The 25,603-nt window shown below is 33.5% G+C and overlaps 4 protein-coding genes and 1 pseudogene across 4 annotated transcripts in view; 4 read left to right on the top strand and 1 right to left on the bottom strand.

The window, feature by feature from the left end:
* Window positions 1-1,379: 1,379 nt before the first annotated feature.
* Window positions 1,380-2,512, top strand: LOC143541421 (uncharacterized). Its single transcript, XM_077034255.1, has 7 exons — window positions 1,380-1,406; window positions 1,452-1,534; window positions 1,666-1,728; window positions 1,831-1,878; window positions 1,941-1,991; window positions 2,093-2,156; window positions 2,342-2,512. Exons 2-7 carry the CDS (start codon window positions 1,514-1,516, stop codon window positions 2,443-2,445), a joined length of 351 nt encoding a protein of 116 aa, XP_076890370.1. The 5' UTR covers window positions 1,380-1,406; window positions 1,452-1,513; the 3' UTR covers window positions 2,446-2,512.
* A 4,203-nt stretch (window positions 2,513-6,715) lies between these two features.
* LOC143541422 (uncharacterized) lies at window positions 6,716-11,064 on the top strand. The gene is made up of 5 exons (XM_077034256.1): window positions 6,716-6,806; window positions 6,886-7,098; window positions 7,181-7,277; window positions 10,707-10,769; window positions 10,840-11,064. The coding sequence occupies exons 1-5, from the start codon at window positions 6,774-6,776 to the stop codon at window positions 11,031-11,033; spliced, it is 600 nt and encodes a 199-aa protein (XP_076890371.1). The 5' UTR covers window positions 6,716-6,773; the 3' UTR covers window positions 11,034-11,064.
* A 2,912-nt stretch (window positions 11,065-13,976) lies between these two features.
* Window positions 13,977-25,603, top strand: part of LOC143541428 (uncharacterized) — an 83,457-nt gene continuing 71,830 nt past the window's right edge. Inside the window, exons 1-4 of the mRNA XM_077034259.1 lie at window positions 13,977-14,032; window positions 14,656-15,117; window positions 15,207-15,241; window positions 15,355-16,124. Coding sequence (XP_076890374.1) covers window positions 14,796-15,117; window positions 15,207-15,241; window positions 15,355-16,113 — 1,116 coding nt within the window. The 5' untranslated portion in view covers window positions 13,977-14,032; window positions 14,656-14,795 and the 3' untranslated portion in view covers window positions 16,114-16,124. The remainder of the gene's footprint in view (window positions 14,033-14,655; window positions 15,118-15,206; window positions 15,242-15,354; window positions 16,125-25,603) is intronic.
* Window positions 17,467-18,126, top strand: LOC143541423 (protein DMP9 pseudogene; annotated as a pseudogene).
* Window positions 18,186-20,454, bottom strand: LOC143541424 (uncharacterized). The gene is made up of 11 exons (XM_077034257.1): window positions 20,268-20,454; window positions 20,052-20,181; window positions 19,890-19,992; window positions 19,677-19,800; window positions 19,527-19,592; window positions 19,401-19,439; window positions 19,193-19,273; window positions 19,048-19,095; window positions 18,823-18,942; window positions 18,533-18,736; window positions 18,186-18,448 (listed from the first exon to the last, which is right to left on the bottom strand). The coding sequence occupies exons 1-11, from the start codon at window positions 20,418-20,420 to the stop codon at window positions 18,272-18,274; spliced, it is 1,245 nt and encodes a 414-aa protein (XP_076890372.1). The 5' UTR covers window positions 20,421-20,454; the 3' UTR covers window positions 18,186-18,271.

The following is a 25,603-nucleotide window of genomic DNA, read 5'->3' on the forward strand; positions in this document are numbered from 1 at the left end:
TTAGATGGTCGATGCATTCATGAATCTGGATCCACTATGACTTTGTAGTCAACTAGAACAAGTTATGGCAAAAAAAAAGCCCAACACACACCTTGGTAGATTAACCAAGTTAGATCAAGTCTAATTTTCACTTACAAGTATTTCTCACTTAAAGTTAAATGAAAAAGGTGTATTGGTTTTTATTAATCTCAATTATCATCTTTCGTCGTTGCCGGCCTTAACTAAGGAATTGGCTGATGACGGTCCCAACTTTTAACGTATTTGTTTCCAGCGGTCCGCGACTAACAGAATACTAATGCCGTTGCTTCCAAGTCGCCGGAAAAACGATTTTGGCCGGAAAATTCACATTTCTTGCCGGTAAACTCAACCTGAACACCACCGACTCAAGGCCAATCAACCACCACCATTTTAGCACCACCAATCGATTCCGACAATGATTCTAGGGTTTCGGCGACCTCAATATTGGGGCTTTTATTAGAAAAATGTTTCTAAAGATCCGAGCTAATGCTACAAAGGTTCCTAAAGATCCGACCTCAATATATAACATGAAGAATGAAAGAAGAGAAGATGATGATTTTGAAGAAAATAAAAATCTCGTCTCTTTAGAACAAATTTATCTTAAATGTGTCTCCCTAGACGAAATTAAAAATGAACATTTCCCAAGAATTTGAAAATTTGTACGGATCAGACAAGAATCATAAACATTTAGCCTTTCCATATTTGGTTTGCTCCCTCTATATTTTTAAAAGTTTAGTGTCGTAATAAAATGTGTGAATAAACTATTTTTGGAATTTTGCCTGTTCTTATTCTCCATGTTATAGAATTTGAAAATGAAAATTCTTTTGGTCCTTAAAAATAGAAACAGAATTAGAATAGAAGGCAAAACAGCCTCTGAAATACGCAGGACAACAGTCTGCTTAGATTCTTTCATTTTTCTTTCCTACCACCATTTTCAGGTAACTTGGCAATCTCTTTCTTTCAAGTGAGTCCATCAATTGAAATTGCTTATCTTGTAAATTTAAATTAGACATGACTCTGAAGATCAAATATTTATTTAGGCTTATTGTTGAATTTCTTAGCCCTTACTCATTTTCTCAAGGCTCCGGCTTGCCTCGTTTATTGTTTACTGATTAATTCTTATACGTATTTAATTATTTTTATATATTATAAGAAAAACCTTAGACTGAGAAGCCCAAAAGCATTAAGGCTTGACGAGCTTCACATACAAGGCTCGGCTAGGCTAAATTAGTGTTTTAAGCTTGATCAATATGATTGGATGATGTGAGCTGATATTAATTAAGCCTTGTGTTTCCACCAGGTATTAAGTGCACACAGAATGTCTGAGATGAATGAGAGTGCTGAAGACCTTCATCATATCTTGGATAATGATCCAAAACTTGAAGTAAATAATAATAATAATAATAATAATAATAATAATAATAATGATGATGATGATGACCATCCTTCTCAAGAAGAAGCCCTGAATCAATTAGAAAAACCCGAGGATAATCCTATGCCGTCACCGGCCCAGGAGGTAATATTCAACCGTTTCATGAATTTCCCTTTTCAGTCAATTTATTATTTCCTCATTTGATATATTGGTTTGGGCGTCTACAAACAAACATACCCAGTAAAATCCCACTTATAACAGAGCTATGCGTGCAGGAAGCAGTAATTAAGAAAAAGTATGGAGGGTTACTTCCAAGGAAAACTCCATTAATCTCAAAGGTAATTTAACTGATATCCATTAGTGTTAGTTTTTTTTTCACTTATAATCAGTTTATGGTTTAGTTTTAGTTACCAGCACCTTTTTTGCGTGATAATATGTAGGACCATGATCGCGCTTTCTTTGATTCTGCAGACTGGGCACTAGGAAAGGTATTAATGTAATTTGAATCTTGATTTATTTTCTAGTTTTAATTCTTCATACTTAACACCAGGGATCACAAAAGAGCAAAGGACCTTTGGAAGCACTGCGCCCAAAGTTGCAGGTACTTTATAAATACATATGTGTATATGCAAAAATTGAAACGGGTCAAAATCTGTCGAAGTTGTATTATATTACTCACTTGATATTGATATTTCTTGGCAGCCGACCCCACACCACCAAACTCGTTCAAGAAGGTCGGCTTATGCCCCTGCAGATGAAGGCGAAGGTACTTTGTAGTTTATACCCTTTTCGCCCCTGCAACCAAGAACACTCAAAATGCAGTGTTATGTTAAAAGATTTAATCTTTTTTTATTTTTTCATGCAGATTTCTGTTAAAGATTGAATCTTTAAGTTTTTTCATGCAGTTTTCTGTTAAAAGATTGAATCTTTTTGTTTTTCTTGTTTTAGTAGATGGTGGTAGCCCAGATCATGCTGCTTCAGAGGATCAAGGGTCTGATTTAGACGTGATGATTGATGATAAATCTTGTTCTGAAGATCGTGACCATCCGAACTGAGCGTTCTGTGATTGCTATGAATAAGATCTGCATGAGTTGTACCATTGTTTCAGAATCAACAATCAAGAAACACATACTTGACTAATGATACTATTATCATTTTTGTATCTTTTTAGAATTTTACCATCTTCAGAATATTGTGTGGTCTCTTTTATATGATGGGCAGAATAAATTTCTTCTCTCATTTATTCACTCATATTAAATGCAACTGTTGTATGGTGTTTATTTATTTTTTTATGCCAAAATGGATCGAATTTAGGTTCAAGTATGGTCCTAGTTCGTTGCTGGAAGGCGTTTGGCGTGACTGATTATTTTAGTTTTTCTATTAAGTTTTTACAAAATCTTGATTTTTCGGTGTTTTAATCAAATAATTTATAGAACTTTTAGCAATTTAACACTTTTATCAACTTTATTTTAGTTTTTATATCGTTCCCAAACTATAAGTTTTTCTCTAGATTTTTATTGAGTTCATATAAAGTGGTTAGGGTGTGACAGTGATGCGGAACGAAACATTGGATATAATGCTTAAAGCACTATGCTTTAAAGTAAACATTACTAAAGCTCACTAATTTGTTTAGGTAAATGAACGAACATCGACATATCTTTTTTCTTTGTAATATGTCTGGTTGTCTATTAAGATTTGTATATGTATGTTAGTTTACATCCAACAATCCAATATATTATTATTTTTTTTAGAAAATAGGTACCCCAAACATTAACAAATTAGATAGATTGTTAGTAAATGTTAATCTTTTATAACCTAAAACGAATATAATTTAAACTTTTAGAGTAAATTGGATTTTAATAATATAAACTATAATAACTTATTAGCTGACTATAACTAGCATTGGCAATTTCATCAGTAACACTCATAACTTTCACTTTCGTTGTCAAAGACAAGGTCACTCCCATAATCAAAATAAATTTATCCCTAATTTACACACAATTTTCACTCACAGGGAAAATACAATTCTCCATTCTGCTTATATCATTTCAATGAGCGAAATTGAGTGTAGATCTATACTCCTCAAGCCACCTCACAGTTTTTGCAACAAATTCCTTCGGCAAATCAATACGCAAGGGCTACAAGGGCGCTAATCGAATAGCATGGCAAGAGGCTCTATAGGTGGGGCCTTGGTTTAAAAAAGCGCGCTCAAGGCGAGGTGAGGCGAGAAGCGACCCAAGGCGAGCACCACAACGCTTTTGCCTATCCAAGGCGAAGCACATTCAAAAAGCGAACGCTTTTTGCGCTTTTGTGCGAAGCGAAAAAGCGAGGAGGCGAACGCTTTATGTACAAAAAGCGACCAGTTAACCAATTTTCAACTTAATCTTTATAATTAACCATTTCTAGACTTTTCACATTTGGCAATAAACTTTTGAAAGTTGAAACACTTTTGAGTAGCATTCTTTTGGAACCACTTCCGAGTTATTTAGTACTCGATAACTTGTTTTTATGCTACTTTGATACTTTGGGCGAGTAATTTGATACTCAAAAAATTATTGTACACTACTTTTGAAATTTTAGGATATATATACATGTTGATGTTTTAGACGCCTAATACATATTATGATGAGGTTTGTGTGTAATATGTTGCTTATAAATAATTAAATATTTTTTTAAAATATGGTCGCCTTGTGTTCAAAAAGCGTTCGCTTTTACGTTTTTCGCTTTTCACCTCGGCTGATGACCTCTTCGCTTTTGTTCGCCTCACGCTTTTTTAATCCAAGGGTGGGGCACATCTTTAATTCAACCGATCACATTTTTATTTTATGTAAAAAAAGATTAAATAATAATTATGCTTTCAGTTAAACTATTACGCGTTTTTGAGTGAAAAGTCAGCAACAGCGAAAAGTTAAACCCCAATGCTCATAGTCTTGTTGGTCGATAACTAACTGATAACCCACAGTTTGAATTACTAAAATTTATAATTTATAAAGAAATAACTTCAGTTTATTAAGTGGAGGTAGTAGTACAAGCAGGACAGAGGTGTAGATAATGTTTCTTGGTATCTCATCATCTTCTGGCAATTTCAAAATCAAATTGAATTTGAATCCAGCCTCCTCCCAATCAATCCAAAACCTTGCAAAGCCATCATCATCATCATGTGTAGGAAGCAAGATTTGCTGGTTATGTGGCAGAAGACCATTTGTAGCAACACTCTCCACAGCTCTCATTCCACTTCCACCTCACCAATCCAATGCATCTGATTCCACTTCTGATGATCCCATGGTATGGTACCTCCTTTCAAATTTTACTTATCCATCACATTTCTAAACGAGGTTAACTTAAGAGAGCTTCACCTCGGCTTCTTTAGACATCTATCTCTAAATCTTGAGCTCCTGTCGTGAGAACACGAACAAGACCTTGTTCATGTTCGTTCGTTAAGGGAATAATGTGTTCACGAACACTTACCGAACGATATTTTTGGTTTGTGTGTTCGCTTATTAAGGAAATGAACGAACGGTTCACGATCACAAATAAAATCGACAGAGCCTAGAGAGTGAGGTCAGTGCATTCATCAACGTGAATATTGAAAGCCTACAAACGAATCAAATGAACATGAACAAGGCATGCTCGTGTTTCTTTCATTTAACTTTAAACAAACACGGACACTTAATCGAATAAATATTTAAGTTTATGTTCTTATATTTAAAAAAATGAATATTTGTGCTTGTTTATGTTCATTTGTTTAAAGTCTAAACAAACATAACTGAACAAAGATAAATAAACATAAATGAACAATTGTAAATGAACACAAACAAACATAAACTAACATAAATGAAAACATTTAAATGAACACAAATTAACAAATATAACACCATTAATTAGTAATCCATATAAAATTTTATTATTTTTCTTTTAACACATAAACGAACATAAGTAAACAGACATAAACGAACATAAATAAACAAACGTTCATGAGCATAAATGAACGAATGGAACATGTGTTCATGTTCGTTCGTTTAGTTAAACGAACACACATTTTTTATTCATGTTTGCTTGTTTATTAAATAAACGAACATAAACGAACTTCATGCCGAACGGTTCATTAACAATTCACCAAACGTTCGGTTCGTTTACAGGCCTAGCCATGACTAGTTTTTAAGCTATTATTTATTTATTTTTGAAATTATTTTCATATATATTTATTAGGGTTTAGATCAAATACAAATGAAATTAACGTGCAAATTGTGAGAATCAAGCAGAGTAATTATATATACAAGTAGAGTTTTTATGTAAATTACATAATTACTCTACTTGTATATATAATTACTCTAATTGATTCTCACAATTTGCACGTTAATTTCATTTGTACGTTAGCTTTTCTCTGTTGATTATTATATATATATATATATATATATGTATTGCTTAATTATTTTTATTATAATTTTTTACATAATAGTAGTTATAATATAAGAAAATTGTTAAAATACAAAGGGATGCAAAAATAAGAAATGAGAAGAAGTGTGAGAGGCATTTATGGCCTCATAAAAACCCCCTAAAAAATTCAAGAAAAATAATAAAAAAATCATAACTTCAAATATAATTAAAAAAAGAAAAACGTAAATAAACTAAAATGTTTGCCCCAGCTTTCTCGTTCAAAAAAAAACACAAAAAAGACACAATGATTAATAAAAAAAGACATAATAGCTCGAAAAATATAACACAATGTTGGGTAATATAACACAATATCAAGGAAAGAAAACACAATGTCAATGAAAAAAGACACAATTAATGACGAAAAAAAAACAATGTTAAATAAAAAGAAACAATGAGCGTTTTTCCTTAACTTTTTTTTATTTTTATTTTTTTATGAACGAGGTAGACAACAGAAACATTTTTGTTTTTTGTTTTTTATTTATATTTTGAGTTATGATTTTTTTATTAATTTTTTGAGGGGTTTTTTGTGAGGCACAAATACTTCTCATCCTTCTCGTTTTTGTCCTCCTTTGTAGAATAACTTGACCCATTATATAAATCTATTAAATCAATTTATATAAATAAAAAGCCCGCTAGGCTTGCGAACCGACTTGAGATCGATATGTGAAGCTCAGCCTGGAGTTCGTTCACTAAATGAGCCTCAGTAAAAACTCGAGCTTGGCTCGATTCGAGTTTTTAACGACCCGATCTAGAGTAGTTGCTCGTTTACACCCCTAAGCATGTTCATGTTTATTTTGGTCAACTAGACAGCAAATTTGTAAGTATGAAGTATTTAACTTTCTTGATCAATACTGATTTTAATTGAATTTAATGCTTTATGAAGGCTGTACTGAACAGGGTTCATCCTCCAAGACCAGACTGGTACGAAGAGTTTTATGCAGCAGCAATGGATGCATCAATGAAATCTTATGAGGCTGAGGTTAGAAACAAAGTAGTAATTATATAACTACTCGCTTCTGTTTGTGCGCTTGTGTAAATGACAGTTATTATATAACAAGATTGCAGGTTATAAGTCGCAACTTTTTGCAAATTTAACGGAAAAGAATGCAAATATACTAGAGATTGGAATAGGAACAGGTCCTAATCTCAAATATTATGGTGCGAGTGCAAGTGTAGTCGGAGTTGACCCGAATAGAAAGATGGAAAAATATGCTAAAGCTGCAGCAGAAGCCTCTGGTTTGCCTGAAACAAAATTCAAGTTTATTCATGCTGTATGTCTTCTTAATGACCATCAGTTATTATCACCTAATATAACTTGTGTTACAGCTTTATAAAAATGGCAAATTGATGCAGGTTGCAGAAGCATTGCCAGTAAGTGATGCTTCCATGGATGCAGTGGTGGGCACATTAGTGTTATGTTCTGTTAATGACGTTAACAAGACTCTTCAGGGTATGTTTTTATCCGTTCATTGTCACATTATGATTCTTTCTAATAACCCACATCAATATGGTTGACTAATTTTTATATGAGAGTGTAAGACAATCTGTCACGTTAGTTTTTAAATAATCTTTTAGGGCTGTAAACCAGCCGCCTCAGCTTGTTTATCTTAACGAGCTGAAACACTGAGCTTGGGCTCGACTTGTCAAAAGCTCTAGCCGACTCATTTATTTTTAATTTTTGTTTTACACATATTGATATTATGTAAAAACTAAAATAATATTTGTAACATACACATAAAGCAAATTTATAAACTACAAAATTCATAATTTACATTATTAACATTGGGGCTATAGTTTATATATATATATATATATATAGGGGTAGGTTAACGTACAATAATTGGTTATCGTACATTATGTACGTGAGCTTTTTGAACGTCGATTTCAATTTCACACGGTGACATAATTGTAAATAACTTAAATTTAATTCTATGATCTAATTCATCAATTGATTCATCGAGCGTCCATCCATATCAATATAATTCAACCGTCGATCAGTATTAAACTAATTTGCAGATCGATATCAAACTAATTGAGTTAATTATCTACCCCGAAAAACTTCAAAACGGACAAAGCTACAGCGTGTGCCCTAAGTGTGAAATTGAAGAACGTATTAAAAGTGTCATCCTTTGGCTTGTGCATTATTAAATGGTCAAAATTGCCATCCTTTGGTTTGACAATATAGTTATGCTGACATTTAAAAAAGTTCAACAGGAGCTCATGGAGAGGTGAAGAATGACCTGCCAAAATTGAAGAACGTATTAACAAGAAAGTTATTAAGATAAAACGTATTAATGAAAACTTTTTGAACGTATTAATCAAAACTTTTTGAACGTTTTATCAAAAGATCTACATATTATGATTAAAAGTTATAAGATAGAACGTTTTAATAGAAAACAAAAACGTATTAAAAGAACGTTTTATCAAAACGTATAAAAGAACGTATTTCAAACAAGAACGTATTAAAAGAACGTTTTATCAAACCGTATTAAAAGAACGTTCTGCTAATACGTTTAAAATCTTAAACATTCAATGTCAAAAACCCATCATCCAGAACTCAAAATTTATCGATTGAAGCTTCAAATTGATGATTAATTGAATCGATTTCAAAGATTAACCGATCAATTGGCTTCAATTTCAATTTCAATTCAACTAAACAACCCCGTGATTTGCGTTTTTCCGATGAGTTCGTTGTTGATGGCGATGATGGTGACGAAGAGTGTTGATGGCGCCGGTAAGCGAAAGTGAAGGAGGTGTGCTGGTGTTGGTGAGGGGTGGTGTAGACGGATTGAGGGAGAGGGATGAACAGATTAGTGTAATTGTGATTTTGGGTTTTGAAAAATCTAACGGTGTGTCGCGTACGTAATGTACGATAAAGGATTATTGTATTCTATCCTTTATCTATATAGGGGTGTGTGTGTGTATATATATATATAGGGAAATGTTAACGTACAATAATCGGTTATCGTACATTAGGTACGCGAGCTTTTTGAACGTCGATTTCAATTTCACGCGATGGCATAATTGTAAATAACTTAAATTTAATTCTATGATCTAATTCATCAATTGATTCATCGAGCGTCCATCCATATCAATATAATTCAACCGTCGATCAGTATTAAACTAATTTGCAGGTCGATATCAAACTAATTGAGTTATCTAACCCTAAAAATGTTCGTTACTTGCAAATAAAACCTCAAACCCTATTCGGTCATGTTTTTCCAATTAAATAAACAACGGTATCTTGTTTTGGGTGTTGAAGAATGGGAGCTGAAACAAAATTTGAGTGTTTCTCACAGTTGAAACTTAATTGGATGTTGAAGTTGAACAAATATATAAGCCTAATTGTTCATTGTAGTCACTGCATCAATTAAACGTTCAATATAAAAATAAGGGTGTTGAATTTGAACGTTTAAAACAAAATCAATTAAACGTTCAACACAAATCAATTAAACTCTCAAACCAAATCAATTAAAACGTTTAAAACAAAATCAATTGCCTTCAAAAACAAAATCAGTTAAACATTCAAAACAAAATAATCGCTTAACGTACATTACGTACGTGACATACGTTCAGCTAAAACGTTCAGTTAAAACGTTCAAACCTTTAAAAGTTCAAGCAAAAACTTAAACATTCAGCTAAAACGTTCAGCTAATACATTCAGCTAATACTTTCAGCTAATACATTCAAACCTTTAAAAGTTCAAGCAAAAACTTAAATGTTCAGCTAAAACGTTCAAACCTTTAAAAGTTCAAGCAAAAACTTAAACGTTCAGCTAATACATTCAGCTAAACATTCAACACAAATCAATTTAACATTCAAATCAATTTGAACATTTAAAACAAAATCAATTAAACGTTCAACACAAATCAATTAAACGTTCAAATCAATTTGAACGTTTAAAACAAAATCAACTAAACGTTCAACACAAATCAATTAAACGTTCAAATCAAAATCAATTAAAACGTTTAAAACAAAATCAATTACCTTCAAAAACAGAATTAGTTAAACGTTCAAAACAAAATTAATTAAACGTTCAAACCAAAATCAATTATACGTTCAGAACAAATTTATTGTTCTTCATCTTTGTCGTTTTTTATTAGGCTCATTTTCTAAATTGGTTCACGATTTCACAAACCCATACGTTCGATTTTTAGTTTTGATTTGATTTTGTTTCTAAACTTGGTCGGCATTTTGGAGTCGATGTCTGATTTTGGTTAACGATTCATATAAGTGAATCGATTTACGATTTGTCACAAACTTGAATGAAGCGATTAATTAGGTCGAAAATTGAAGTGAAGGAAATTTCAATTTTACCACCGCGTGGTTTTTGAGATCAACGGTGTATTATGTCGCGTACCTATTGAACGATAACCAATTATTGTATTAAATCCTTTATCTATATATATATATATATATAGATATATCTATATATATATATATAGCTCAAATTATATATATATATATATATATATATATATATATATATAATTTGAGCTTTACTTTTACACGAGTCAAACAAGAATTTCCAATATTAAGATAATTTTTAATAATTTTTTTCGTTAATGTTAGGTATGCCACAAGCCGAGCCAGCTCGTGGTTGGTTAAGCCGACTTGTCTGTTTTTTTTATTATTATTCTTATTATTTTGTATTTTACACATATTGATGTACATATAAAAACAAAAAATAATACATGTAACATACACATAACTAATGCAGAAGTTATAAACTGCCGAATTCATAATTTATGTGTGTTAAATTTGGGTTATAGTTTATATATATATATTAAAATTTGAGCTTTACTTTTAAACGAGTCAAACGATAATTTTGAATAGATAAGTTTCAATTTATTTTTTTTAATTTGTTCATTGTGTACAGAAATCAAGAGGGTGCTTAAACCAGGCGGACTTTATATATTTGTGGAACATGTAGCTGCCAAAGGTACTAACTAAACTCAACCTACTTATTAACTTTTAGTTGCAAAAGTAACCATTTTAGTTTGTTGGAGCAGATGGAACATTTCTTAAATTTATACAACGCGCTTTAGATCCACTACAACAGACGGTTGCTGATGGATGCCATCTCACAAGGGAAACTGGAGACAGTATATCTGCAGCAGGGTTCTCGAGTACTGACATAAAGAAAGTTTTCCTTTCTTCTGCATCACTCATAAATCCTCATGCCTATGGAATTGCTTATAAATAAGGAAAGTATGTGTGATATATGTAATTGATTATATTGTTGGCTTGTTGCTAGTAGTGGAATACATCTTTTTTAATATGTGGTCTCACCCATTGCCATGGTTGTGAATGATGAGTGGAATATGTGGCATCTGGTCAAATAAACTTTGGAAAGGAAAAGGGAACTAGCAAACAGTTTGTGTGCTAATAATCAATCAATTATACACACAAGTTGAGAAACATTACAAGACATCCTATCCTAATTCATCTCCATAGAAAAAGCCCTACTTGAGATGACTTGTTAAAAGCTCAAATTAAATTGATATAAACAAGCTGAAGCTTCAGATGCTGCTCAGACTAGTCTTGCAAGCAGCCTATTATTTACTATATAAAAATTAAATTCATAAGTATACACAAAACAAATTACAAAATGAATATAGTTAACTAACAAGACATACAAAGTGATCGAGCTTAAGCTTAAGAAATTATTTATAAACAAAGGCTTGAGTTTTAGATGAACAAAGTTCGAGTTCTAAAATAAACGAGTCATGCTAGTGTGTAAGAGCATTAATTTTGTATTTTTACTAATTTATAAATTTTTTAACATGTTACGTGATGCATATAATCCTATCACATTCTGCTTAAGTATACCCAAAATTAGTCATGGTGATTCCTATCTAATCGTATGATCTGACGGGTTTTAATGAAAAATTTAGGTCTACTCACTAATACGGTTTTTGAGAACGACAAATCAAAGGTTTAAAGGTTTAGTGATTTATGTGTTTGATTTTAATGGTTAAAATCACTTTTCTTTTATTTGTCTAATGATTAGGTTATATATGTAAAAATTAAAATAACAATACAATTCATACTTTCATAGTTGTAATTCATATAAATAGCCACATATTTTAAAAATTGAAAAAAAACTTGTATGTATTAGTACAACATATCTACTAAAAATCTCTTTCATTGCAAAACTATTGTAGACAAAGTACACCCATATCCCAAATATAAAGAGGTTGCTTATAGGGAGACATTCGACTCCATAACCATATCAAAACCACCAACAGAGTATGGTATAGACACCATGTGCTTCTTGTGGGATCTAAGTATCATCAAACAAACAAGTAATACTAAAAGTATAACAGTAGATAAAATAGTGAAAGCTACAATAGTGACACATAGAACACCATATAGACACAATGGCAAGGAGAAGGTAACATGCAAAGGCTATCCAAAGTATACAACTAAGCCTTAAGACAAAGTTACAAAAAAAAACCGATCGCTCCTACTAAAAGTTCTTAACATTAATCCTACATCTTCACAAAATCCTATCAATCGATCATGTGCCTCAAAGAGGTGTCTAATCCGCTACTTCCGTTTCAGTTGGGCCTGCCACGACTCCTCTTCCCTTCCAAAGTAAAGGTTTCAACGGCTCTAACTGGCGTTGTCGTCTTACTCCACTTCACGTGCACAAACCATCTTAAGCTCCCATCCCTTATCTTATATGATATACTAGCCACCTCTAATCTATTTTTGAAAAATCTCATTTCTTATCTGGTCCAACCTTGTGTGCCCATGCATCCACCTTAGCATCCTCATTTCTGCTATCTCCAACTTAAACGCTTAAGTCTTGATAGCCAACAATCTGTGCCATATAACATAGTCGTTAGAACAACCGTATAACATTTCCCTTTTAATAGGAACCTCTTGTCGCACAATACCGCTGAGGCTGCTCTCCCCTACACCAATCTACTTGGACGTGGTTAGTCACACCACCATATATGTCCCCATTGTTCTGGACATTTGATTAGTTAATACTTGAACTTGGTAGGCCGCTCTCCCCTACACTAGTCTACCTAGACGGGATGCATCACACCACTATCTATGTCCCCATTGCTTTGAACATTTGATCACTAAATACTTGAATTTGGTAGACCGCAAGACTAGTTGGCTTTCGATGACTACTTGAACGTTTTTATTGTCAACCTCACAACTAAAGCCGCAGTAATGGTTCTCAATATTGGAACGGCTAATCCTTAAGCCTTTGTTCTTTAATGATACTCGCCATTTCTCTAGCATAACATTAAGACTCTATTTACTTTCTACGACTAACACAATATCATTAGTGATAAGCATGCACTAGGTAACTACCTCCTAGATCGACTTTGACTACTCGTTCAAAACTATAGCAGAAAGAAATGGGCTCTATGCATACCCTTGGTGAAGGCCTACCTTAAAACAGAAGAAATCGGTATCCCCACACATACGCACAAACGCACGTTTGAGCCCTAGCATAATATCTATACATTTCCCAAGGACCACTCTACTAAGACTATCCCAAATCATCCAGCAATCCGGCATGGCACTATCTTATGCAATACCAAGGTCCATAAACACCGTATGTAGATCTCGTTTATTCTCCCTGCATTTTCCCATCATCCTCTTTAGGATGTGTATCACCTCGTGGTTGGATTGCACGGTTAGTTTCAAGTATCAACCAGAATAATACCACCAAAACCAAACCATTTGAATCTCAACCAGCTAAATAATTTCACTTTAGACGACTCGACTGCTTTTAAGAGTTTACGAGCATCATTAATAGTCTAAAATGAAAAAAAAATGATAATGGATAAAAAAGTTAGGGGCACACATGACTCAACTCAAGTCCGAGTCACCTAAGCTCAATCTTAAGTAGTTCATGCTTGTTAAAACTAATTAAAAGAGTAATAATCACTTTTTGTAACACAACAAAAACAATTAATCTTGATTAATAATTATTGGTCAATACAAATTTTAAAAAGCGAAAAAAGAAAGAAAAGAAAAGAAAAGAAAAAGAAAGCATGAAAGTTGAAGAAAAAAGTGAAGTTAAAAAAAGAAAGAGAAAGGAAAAGACAAAAAGAAGACAGAAACCCAAACAAACCAAAGAACCAAAGAAAGAAGGGATATGGCGCATTCTCCGTTTTATTAGGGTTTTATTGTTTTTCTCCGTCCGTACACATCGCCACCACCGTCATCCTTGCAGTAAGCAAATGCCCATCTCCTCTTTTTCCCATTTAGGGTTTGAATCTATACTGTTTGACTATTCGTTGACTCTTACACTGTCTTATGCTCTTTTTTTATTATGTGAACATTGAAGTTATAAAGGAAAACTGTTGGGTTTTCATTATTTTTGTGATTAAAGTTTTCGTCTTTATATAGAAATGAATTAGATTTGGTTTCTGTCACATTTTAGGGTTTAGTTTAAAATTATTCCAAGTATGCTCTTGATCTCAAAAGTCAAACTTTGTTTGACTTTGGTCATTGAAATAATAACCAATGTTGTAAAAATCGCTAGTTGGGCGGTGGGGTATCTTTTAGGGATTAATCGGATTGGAATTTTGTATATATCTACAAAAATTACGCATAAATTATATATATATTTCAAGTTTGGCCCATTTTTACCGATTTTGACCGAAATTTGACAAATTTTGATCTTTTTTTTTTTACTGATTTTAAGGCTATCGATTAATTGGAGTGATTTTGGGAAACCCCATCTGCCAAGCACTTATTTGGGATTAATCATGGGTTAATCGGCGCCTAGGGATGATTTTTATAACTCTTCTTTGGATCATGAAATGTTTCATACATGCTTATCTTGATTTCAGGGTTTCTACTGTGAATTCAACCATATTGAGATAGTCTTTATACAACATTAACTGTGTGACAAAAGATAGCTAAAACGGGGTCCCTCTGTTGTGTGGCCGCAAGGCCACATGGGTCCAATGCGGTTAGCCAGGACTGGTCCATGGGTCCACACGAACCCTACTGGCGAACCAACACCAGCTTCTCACCCCCCCCACCAAGATGGGACTTTCGGTTCCAAAACGAAGCACAATCGTTTGGTTCTCAAGAAGGAAGTCGGTTATATGGTTCATCAACGTCTTCTAACAGTAGGGGAAGCAGAAACTGGTTTAGGGCAAATTATTTACCCAATCACCGCCATTCTACTTCTGATGGATTCGGGGCGTTTTTTAGTAGTCCGTCCGAGTTATCTCCAGCTCAGCAATGGACCCCACCTGCGGTTCAAGAAATCACCCTTGATGAATATGCTAATTCTCCAAAACGAGGTAGTGTTGATGCTTGATTAACGTTATTTTTATAGTATTTTCTATATCTATATCTATGATCATATCCTGTATGCTGATATATTTTGCAGTTTTGGGACCGCTATCCTTTTCACCTACTTCTGAGGTATTATTTTTTGATATTCACAATTGTGCATTAAACCTTCTAAATCATTTTATTGAAAGTTCAGCTCGCAATATACATATTGTATCATTGGTTATAAATTAACATTTTGTTAGGGACTTTCGGCTCCTCATGATGGCAGAGCTTCACTTTCTTCAAATTCAGACAGCAGCGATTATGAACCAATAGCAAAATCACAGTCTTCTCAGCATAATTTCAGTACTCGTGGCTGCTTCATGTCAAAACCCGTTCACCCGTTAGCCTTTTCAAACAACCCTAGATTCCAAGATCCTGATGACAATAGTCACAACACCCATCATTCTGATTTTGACTTTTCAGATGTTTCTGAACCCACTGAACCCGATTCGGTTACCAGATCCAGCGGTCACAAATGCAACTTGTGTGAGCGGTTTCTTTCTCAAAGATCACCGTGGAGCTCCCGCCAAATCATTAGAAGTGGAGATATGCCGGTTACAGGCGTTCTTTCCTGCCGACATGTGTTTCATGCTGAATGTTTGGACCAAACGACACCCAAAACACAAAACGGGGACCCACCGTGTCCTGTCTGTGCTAAATCTGAACCTAAATACTCACCCGATCAACGGGCTTCGTCAAAGTTGAAAAGTGGGTTCCCACAGGTCAGACCATTTCGTGAGGATGGACCGTCTAGACCATGGGGCTGTGTTCAGGCAGGAAATTGTGTTGAAGGTGCACTGAGTGCACAGCCATCGCATAATGCTATGTTACTGCTTAACCGAAACCGGGTTAAGAAGAGTTTGTCTATGAAGAAAAGTGGCACGGGCTCGCCACAGTCGGGTGGTGGTGATGGGGTCGGGTGTTCCAAGTCAGCATCGATTTCTAGAAAGCGGTTATAAAGTGGTGATGAGTTGTGTGTATATATAAGTGCTGGCACAAAATTTGGTGGTTTGAAACTGGTGGTTGACTTTTGGTTGTTAACTTCATAGCTAGAGCCCCAAATTGCTAATAGTGGGTGCAATTTTCCTTTGTTATAATGATGTAAAATATGTCAAATCCTAATTGCTGACTTCTGGAAGTCAATGTGATGTAGGTTGTGTTTTAAAGTTCTATTTGACAATGGTGAAATTTACAATCATTTTCTTATATTATTTTAACTAGGGACGGTGAGTAAACCCGAATCCAATGGGTTAACATGAATCACAAAATATTCGATACTGGTATTGGGGTATAAGACCGGGTATGCGATTAGATTTAATAATTTTTGCGGTATGGAACGTGTATGGTACTAGGTGATATTTGACATGATTACATGATATATGCACCGTTTTATTTGAGCCAGACCAGCTTACTTTTTTTTAATAGCGTAACCTATTAATTTAGTTATTATTAGTTTTCGTAATTCTATTTTTCTTAGGGTAGGAAAGTTACATAAAAGTAAAAATAACAAGAATTATAATTGAAATTCCAAATGAATAATTTTAGAAAAGTAATGGTCATACCCGAAACTGGTATTGCGTGTGTATGAGACACGATTTTATAATAGGGTGTGTTTTTTGGATTATCACTATCTGACCAGTTGCCATTTCTATGAACACCAACTATGATAGTAAAGAATCGGACATTCAATGAATTTCAATAGTTTGTTCGTTAATGTTCATTTGCTTATGTCTGTTCATGTTCATTTGTTTAGTTTTGGTCATTAAAGGTTTTTTAGGTTTTTATTTTTTGTTTAATTTATCAAGCATTCAGATAATTGTGTTAAGTACGTAGCCTTATATCTATTTTGGATGTTCATGTCTAATGCTTGAGCTTAAGAACACTTCTTTTAATATTCTTCAAATAAATCTATGCTTGTTTGTGTTTGGTAATATTCATTTCTGTTCGTTTACGAACTTAACAAACCAACACAAACAAAAACGTTTCCTTAGTTTACGAACACAAACAAAAATTTCCGTTCGGTTATGCGTTTGTGAACCGTCCCTCTGTTTTATAAATGCTTAATAAACAAACATGTACAAGGCCTTGTTCGATTCGGTTCGTTTACAACTATAAACACCACCAATTATTTAAGGACTTTGGAGGGGCAAAGCAACATCTGGAACTAGAAGTACTAAAGGTGGCAATTATTAAATCTTAAAAACGGTTAACCACGGTTCCAAATTTGAATTTACAGTTATTACAACAATCAATCCCAACATATAATCATAAAACCAAACACAAAAACCAGACCACTTTCATAACAAAAGAAAATGGAACAACACACAGATGAAATCGGAGTCAGAGTCTACACCCCCTCCCCACAATACAACTTCAACCAAATCCCACAACCACCACCCCCACCACCAGACCGCACCACCGGTAACCGTAGACGTCGAGCCGTCGCAAACGGCTTCCAGAAAACCCTCTCTAAAACCTCAATGCTTGTCAACTTCCTTCCAAGTGGAACACTCCTCACATTCGAAATGGTCCTTCCGTCCGTCTACAGGAAAGGCGAATGCACCGGAGTCACCACCCTCATGATCAACGTCCTCCTGGCGATATGCACCATGTCGTGTTTCTTCTTCCATTTCACCGATAGTTTTCGTGGGGTGGACGGAAAGATTTACTACGGCTTCGCAACACCGTGGGGGTTGAGTGTGTTTAAAACAACTCCACCGGGCGTTGAAGTGCCCAAAGACGAAAGGTATAAACTCGGGTTCTCGGATTTCGTCCATGCGGGGATGTCGTCGATGGTGTTCTTGGCAATCGCGTTTTCGGATCATCGGGTTACAAATTGTTTGTTTCCGAGGCACACGAATGAACTGGATGAAGTGATGCAAAGTTTCCCGTTGATGGTTGGGATTGTTTGTAGCGGTCTGTTTTTAGTGTTCCCGAATACTAGATTCGGGATCGGGTGTTTGTCTGCTTAGTTTCGTTTTATCGTTTATTCTATGTATTTTGAATTTGGTCATGACTTTAATGGTAGATTGATGTTGTAACTGTATTTACAAAGCATAAAGTACAAGCGTTAATCATCTGATAATACAAGCCATTTTAATTGCTTACTAAACAAGATCACTCACGACAGTCGATTGGTGTACACATAAGCGGGTTCCATCCATCGAATATTATTCTCCCGCCTCTACCGATCCTTCCACGACTGTTACCCCCACGTGGCGGTACAATTCCTGCAGCAGCCAAGTTTTCCGCGAGCAGAGGTTTTGTGAACAATAATACTGGTTCAAGTGGATCCTGCATACAAGTTTTCAAATCAAATTAACACGTTAATTATTTAATGCGTTTTGAAATTATATATTTTAAAGTTAGGAGATGTACCAATTTATGGAGCCAAGTATATGGAACGGGTAGTCGTCTGGCCTCTCGCTTAATGGGCCCACCAGAACCGTGAGGCTGGAAACATATATGTTTGTGTGGAAAATCGTCTTGCTCGATAAATTCATCCTCGCTTGAAACAAATTTGGGCCGGAAACAATGCAGATCGGGCAGAGCCAAACTATCTTCTAGAAGCTCTGCTTCATTCTGAGAACATACAATTGTATATATATACAAAATTTAATAAATATATGGTGTAGTAATTTTGGTTAAAAAGATATTATATATATTACCTTGAATTTCATTTGTATCCTTTGAAGGCTAACTTCACTCTCCATGACATCTCTCTTTTTCTCTTCTCTCTGTATCAGAGCTTCTAGTAAGTTTTTGGCTTGATCGAGGTTGCGTCTCACCTGATAAGTATAATAATATTAAAATGTAATTATGATATCCAGCAAAACATAAACTTTGGCATGAAAATATTCGCTTTTTAACAATTATACACGAAGCTTGCTTACCTGGCGAAGCTTTTCAAATGATTGCACGCTATTTTCCCTTCTTTGCATCTTAACATGTGAAAATGTATATATTCAGCAGATTATATTTTATAATAACAATAATAAAAGATGAAACAATGAGTTTGAGTCAATAAATAACACGAACCCTTCTTGTATGAAGTCGGTGAGCCTTCTCCCTCGGTCTAAACACATTGTATGGATTGGTATCATTTACTGGAGGTGGCGGCTGAAATACCCAAAAAAAAAATAAAAAATCCAAAATTGTTGGTAAAAATGTTTTTAAAATTTTGTCCTAGGTATTATTCTATGTTAGCCGAATAAAAACACTTAAATAAAGATGAAAAGAAACTAACCTGCAAGTGCCTCAAAATAGGTTTTAGCCATCGCTCCCGCTGACAAAAATAAAAATACAAATAAAAATTATAAAGCACATATAGTAAGTAAAAAAACTATGAATATTGTTACTTAAAATGACATACCTTTTCTTTCCAGTAATTGTAAATTGACTGGAAAACTCCATACTGTATAGAGAGAGCTTGAAGAGCCTAACAAATATGTAAAATAATATACCAATTATTATTAATAAACCACACCAAATTACACGTAAACGAAGGTGCATCGGTTACTACCTCAACTGCAGATTCAAATGTCAAAAGTACGGGAATTGGTGAGCCAAGTGTTGGAGTTATGATTCCTGCTCGTTCCCGGGCCTTATGATCCAACACTTCTAACTCGAATAAAATCATCTCAAATCTGTACCAATCATAAAACTCACATTATATGTTTTTATCTTTTTAACAACACACTCAAATTTAAAAACTTGTAGGGCAAAAATAACTCACTTTTCGGCCGGAAGAACCATCCTTTCTTTATTAAACTCGTTAAGCCTATCTTCATCCTCATTATCAAGATCGTACTCGATAAAATCCCCTATCTCGGCCCGTACTGCAAATACTATCTAATAAGTTCATATTATTAATGAAATATCTCAACATTCAACAAACCTCCTCTCGCACGAAGATAAGATGCTGGTTGATTAAAAGTGGGAGAATAATCCCGTTCATATGTATCAACAATAACATAATCGGGGGTCGGTATTTCAGAAACTGTTTTCTTACTAGCTGCTTGATGTACCTAAACAACAAATTTTAAAAACTCGCAGCTCAGAAAACTAAAGAGAACAAAAAGTAATTTGGAATTTATAATGTTTTAAGCTAGACCTGAGTCTCGTTATCAGATTCAGCAACAAGTCGAAGAAGTTGTGTTCGTGTGGATGTCGGGGTGTCATCGTCTTCAAAATCTTTAATAGATTTAAGAATTGGAAGTTTTTTGTGAAAGTTGAGTGGGCGCGGTCTAAAGGATAGTCTACTCATATCAGCAGCTTATTTCCAACTCTACAACAGAAGAAAAAAAAAACAGCGGCTCGTGAAAAGCCAATCTCACGAAACTTGTTGTTCATGCTCGTTCATTAAGGAAATGAACTTGTTCATGTTGATATGTTAATTGTGCATATAAATTATTAATCACATAATACTCAAATATATATTTGTTTTACAGTTAATAATTTTGGTTAATAAATATATATAATAAGATGAGAAAAGTCATTAAGTACTAAAAGCCTTTAAGGAACAAAAAATAAACAAGAATTGAATGAACATGGTCTTGTTCTAAAAGCCTTTTATCTGATTAGGTGTGAGTAAGTGAATTATGAGTAAGCAATCATCATCATCATCAATTATGAATGAATGAATGTATGAAAGCAGCATTAGACTAAAAGGCTACACATCCGTCATCGGCGAGTATCGGTTAGGTTAGGTTAGGTTAGGGTTTCAACTTGAGCCTGCCGGATTTCCATAAAACCAATTCGGGTCAGCTAACAATCGGGGTCGGATTTGAATGAAAGCAATCCGGTATAGATGAAGCAATGCTTTAAAAACCGGTACAACTGATTACCAAGGACGGTTTACCAGGCTAAAACGTTTGGGTCACTTGCCCAGCATTCGGTTAACCGGTATTACCAACCGATATAAACCCATTATCAACTAAACCGAATTTGAATAATGAGTTTGGGTTTAAAATATTTTAAATTATGAATTTGGTTTCTTAATAGATTAATAGAGTTTGAATTTATGATTTCTTTTTTAACTAATTCAGTCTGAGGGTAACTTTGTTAGGGCTGTCAATTTATGGTACGAATCTATTAACTCGATACGACACAAGTTTTAATAGGTTTTGGTTTGAGCTTAACATGTTTCGTGTGCTAAACAAGTCGACATGTTTAAGACCGCTTAAATTCGTGTCCTAAAAGATTAAAGACCTGTTAACTTGTTAGTAATCTGTATAAATTTTTTAATTTAAAAAAAATAAATATATGTATACACTCATAAAGTCCTAAACCTAAAGTCATACATATAACATTTCATTCATGCCCATCAATACCTGATATTATATTTTTAATGGATATTACGATTGGCTTCTAAGGTCTTTTGTTTCAAGTATGTTATAGATTTGTGGGTTTTTGTTTCAAACATGTTATGAATTATGTATTAATTAAAACTTTTATGCGCGCTTTTTAAAATTTTTTTGTTTCATTACACATGTATTATTCATTGTGTTTTTAAACAGGTCTTAGCAGGTTAACCTGTTACTAAACAGGTTTATGTTTGTGTTTCAAAAATATGACACGGTTAGTTATCGTGTCGTGTTCGTGTTTAGGACCACAGGTTATCCTTTCGTGCCCGAAATGTTATAACAACCCTAAACTTTGTAGAATACTAAGTTTTAAATGTGTTCTAATTAAGTCACTCAAGTTTAAAAGGTGTTCAAATTAAGTCACTGAATTTTTATATTTTATTTAAAAAGAAAATTATGTACTAAATGATTGAGCGTGCATACGCGACCCTTTTTCTCAAATTGCACGTATTAGATAATATTAGGTTATCTAATATTAATGGATTGTTCGGTTTAATAATATTAATGATCATGTTTTTTTTTAATCTAACGAATTATTATATTGGATGATTTTGTTGGATATTGGATGGTTTATATAGTATGATGTAAAAGTTTTAAAAAATAAGTTTTTTTTTTTAATTTTGGAATGAAATTTTATATAAATTGGTGTTAAAGTTTGAAAAAATAACTTTTTTTTTGTTTTGAATTGAAGTTTTACATAAATCGTGTTATAGTTAAAAAAAAAGCATATTTTTTTTAAAGAATTTTGGAATGGGTTTTGTATAATTTGGTGTAAAAGTTTTAAAAAAGTAAGATTTTTTAAAAGTTTTTATTGGTAAAAATGAATTTTTATATACTTTATTCGGTTCTAGATAAGATTTTTTTAAAAGCTTTGAATGAGTTTTTATATACTTTGATGTTAAAATTTTTAAAAAGTAAATTTTTCTATGGTTCTGGATACGATTTTATAAAAAAAATTTGTTTTTTTAAAATTTTGAGCGGCAAATTTGATGTATTTTTAAACTTTGAGGTTTAAAATTTTAAAAATTAGTCAATTTAAAAAATTGGATCGAAATTATGACGGAGGGGCACAAACTGAATATTTCTATAGCACGGGGATGCAAAGTGAGCGTTGAAAAGGGGTTATAATAGTCATTTCCAGATTCTGTTGGATGGAGAACTGACGTAGAAAGTCATTTGTGCCCACCAGAGGAGTACGAGGACTCAAGAAGTGTAATTTGAGAATTAAGGTCGCATCGTGCACCCACCCATTTAGTACAGGAACGCGAATCATAATTTTCTCTTATTTAAGTTTTAGGTTTTAATATGTTTTTTTTGTCAATGAGGAAATTTTTTTTATCTATTTTTTTGTTTGTTTTTATATTTTTTAATTTTTAATATACTTAAAGTTCTTTTTATTAATTTATTTAAATATAACCGCATATAAAAGTTTAGGATGGTTCTCAGAGTGACGTGTAAGAACATCCACAACCAGATCTACCATACTATTCTATGAGCGGAAATCATAACAAAGAGAAAAACTTAAAAACATCTCTTTAATCTTCTTATTTATTCATTGATAGTAGTGACATATACAATTGATATGACATTATAAAGCTCAGATACAACATGGACATCTCCATCAGAGAGGTAGAGGGACAAATGAACACAAAGACAAAGAAACCTATTTATAGGCACACTTGGGACTTATGCGGCGCTTATGTTATGCGGGGCATAAGTTATGTATTCCTTGTGTTCTAGACATTACAATCCATTCCTAACTCACATGCTATCTACCTAACCACACAAGACTTAAGAACTAGACCATCCATACTCTTACAGTATATATTGAAAATCCCGATCCCCACATCTTCTTCTTCATTTCTTTCTTGATGTACAAAAAATCGATGAGACTCGATTTGAAGATTCAATGACCCAATTTGGGCCAAAATTATATGAGTGATCTAAGTGGAATATTTTCTTAAACTTGGTTACTATTTTGTGACATTTCCTTGTATAACAAACCAAAATATAAGCAAAAGGAAAAATGGATTATCCCACATGGATATAAATTAGAAATAGACAACTTACTTGTTCCACATTGCTAGAAAGATAAATTTGTAAGCTCTTTATAAGGATGAGAGCTTACATGATATTATTCTTGTATGACAAGATACACTCAGTGGTCTTAGCGAGGGTGCTAAGTACTAGACGCGCAGGGGCTCGAGCTAAGTACGATGGGCGCAATGTAGCGCTTTGATGGCGCACTTGGCACTTTGCATTAGTATTTTTGGTGGTCGCACTATGCAATGGAATTAGAATACATAGGTTGTCGTGATACGCGAAGCCCTGTAACTATCCAAAACAAATTTTGTGCTCATCGCGCTACGCGACGGATCTTTAAATGATCCATAGAGATACGCGACGCGGTCGCTACGCAAACGTGACACATTGCCTGCCACGTGGTATAGCTAGGGCTGACTCAGCAACCCTATAAGCTTGTCGCGCTAAATGATGGCCTTATTTTAGGGCCGTTGCGATACACGACCAACCCAGAAATCAACAATAAGAGGGAGGGCACAAGGCCTGCATTTTATTGTCCAAAATCCTTCGCTCATCCCACACACACACACACATATATATGGGATGATTCAGTGGAAAAGTCATCTTAGTGTGAGAATTGTGAGAAATGAATTTGGACAATTGATTATATTTGATCTATGGTCATTATTAAAAATGGCAATATTGTAAATTTGATTTCTTTATTTTTTATTGATTTTAATGCTTAAAAGGGTAGTTTTGTATTTTGTTCAAAGAATCATAAATTTTAACTCTTCATTAAATTGACTTTAATACTTAAAAGGTTATTTTTATATTTTGTTTGTAGAAAAAACAATGTTTTTACTTGTTTTTTTAATCTATGTGCGTTTTGACTATTTTGTATGGATAAATTCTTTTGTTTGATTCTACATACATAATTTCATATAATCCTACACACATGAGTAAATATATGTAGAGGTTCGGTTATATATGAATGTTTTCCTACACAAACTAGATAAATTCCTACACTTACTAGTATAGTGAATAAATAATTTTTCCTACACAACTACCAGTCATACAAATATTCTAAAATCCTCTATTTGTATTATGGGAAAAAAATAATAACTACATGGATTTAACAACCAAACTATGTAGATCAATTTTTAGTTATGTAGGCTGCTAAAAGTATGTGTAGGTATATGCTAATATGGTTCTCAAGATACACATTGATTGTGTAGGCTGCTTAAAGTTTGTGAATGTATATTTTAATATGTTTCTCCAAATACATATTGATTGTGTAGGATTTTAAAGGTTTGTGTAGATACATAAATAATTAAAACTAAAATAAGAAAATGAAACCAATTTATGATCCCATACATTAGAATCAGTTAGATTAATTTTATTGAGATACAAATTTCAACGTCGAAATACAGATTAAAAGAATATGCATACGCTTGGTAAAATAAAATAAAAATCAACTTAATAAATAATATATTGATTTGTAATTTAACTTACCATTAATTAGAAATAGTTACTATAAGAAGAAACTTGACATTTTTACTAATATACCATTCTATTTAATTAATTAGAAAATAAAAAGAAATTATGTGATTGGTTATGCTTTCTGCTCACACTTCTCACACTAAAATCATTTCTCACATGAACTTAACCTATACATACACACACACACACACGCACGCACGCACGCATGCACACACACACGCACACACTACATTGTGTTAATCTAAGTGCTTAGTTACCAGGAGGCTTGTAAATTATAAACTTGCATGGTGAGACGTGAGACATTCGATTTTTTATACAACTCACATTTGTGAGAGACAACTGATTTTTCAATACTGTCATGATGATTTTTAAAACTTATTAAGCTCATGGCAGTTGGTATAAATGCTTTCAAAAATATTTGCAAAAGATTTTAATTACATTATATTGATTAAGTCTCTATAGATTCACCGGATGGTTACTACTGCTATTGTGGAAAAGGGGGGGGGGGGGGGTTGCATTCAAGACTTGACTAATGAGATATTGCATGTTACCTATTAGGCAA

The sequence above is a fragment of the Bidens hawaiensis genome, unplaced genomic scaffold, assembly GCF_021521415.1.
Source record: "Bidens hawaiensis isolate Kalapana, Puna unplaced genomic scaffold, B.hawaiensis_p1.1 tig00012594_1, whole genome shotgun sequence".
NCBI classification, from domain to species: Eukaryota; Viridiplantae; Streptophyta; class Magnoliopsida; order Asterales; family Asteraceae; genus Bidens; species Bidens hawaiensis.

Excerpts from the sequence above, each read along its gene's own strand:
- LOC143541421 (XM_077034255.1), top strand. The coding sequence starts at position 1,514 with ATGCCGTCACCGGCCCAGGAG. Across the intron at positions 1,535-1,665 it reads TGCCGTCACCGGCCCAGGAG|GAAGCAGTAATTAAGAAAAA; the intron begins GTAATATTCAAC and ends CTATGCGTGCAG. Across the intron at positions 2,157-2,341 it reads CCCTGCAGATGAAGGCGAAG|ATGGTGGTAGCCCAGATCAT; the intron begins GTACTTTGTAGT and ends TTGTTTTAGTAG.
- LOC143541422 (XM_077034256.1), top strand. The coding sequence starts at position 6,774 with ATGGATGCATCAATGAAATCTTATGAGGCTGAG. Across the intron at positions 6,807-6,885 it reads TGAAATCTTATGAGGCTGAG|ATTGCAGGTTATAAGTCGCA; the intron begins GTTAGAAACAAA and ends TTATATAACAAG. Across the intron at positions 10,770-10,839 it reads GGAACATGTAGCTGCCAAAG|ATGGAACATTTCTTAAATTT; the intron begins GTACTAACTAAA and ends TTGTTGGAGCAG.
- LOC143541424 (XM_077034257.1), bottom strand. The coding sequence starts at position 20,420 with ATGAGTAGACTATCCTTTAGACCGCGCCCACTCAACTTTCACAAAAAA. Across the intron at positions 19,096-19,192 it reads ACCGACTTCATACAAGAAGG|ATGCAAAGAAGGGAAAATAG; the intron begins GTTCGTGTTATT and ends TCACATGTTAAG. Across the intron at positions 18,943-19,047 it reads CATTTGAAAAGCTTCGCCAG|GTGAGACGCAACCTCGATCA; the intron begins GTAAGCAAGCTT and ends TATACTTATCAG.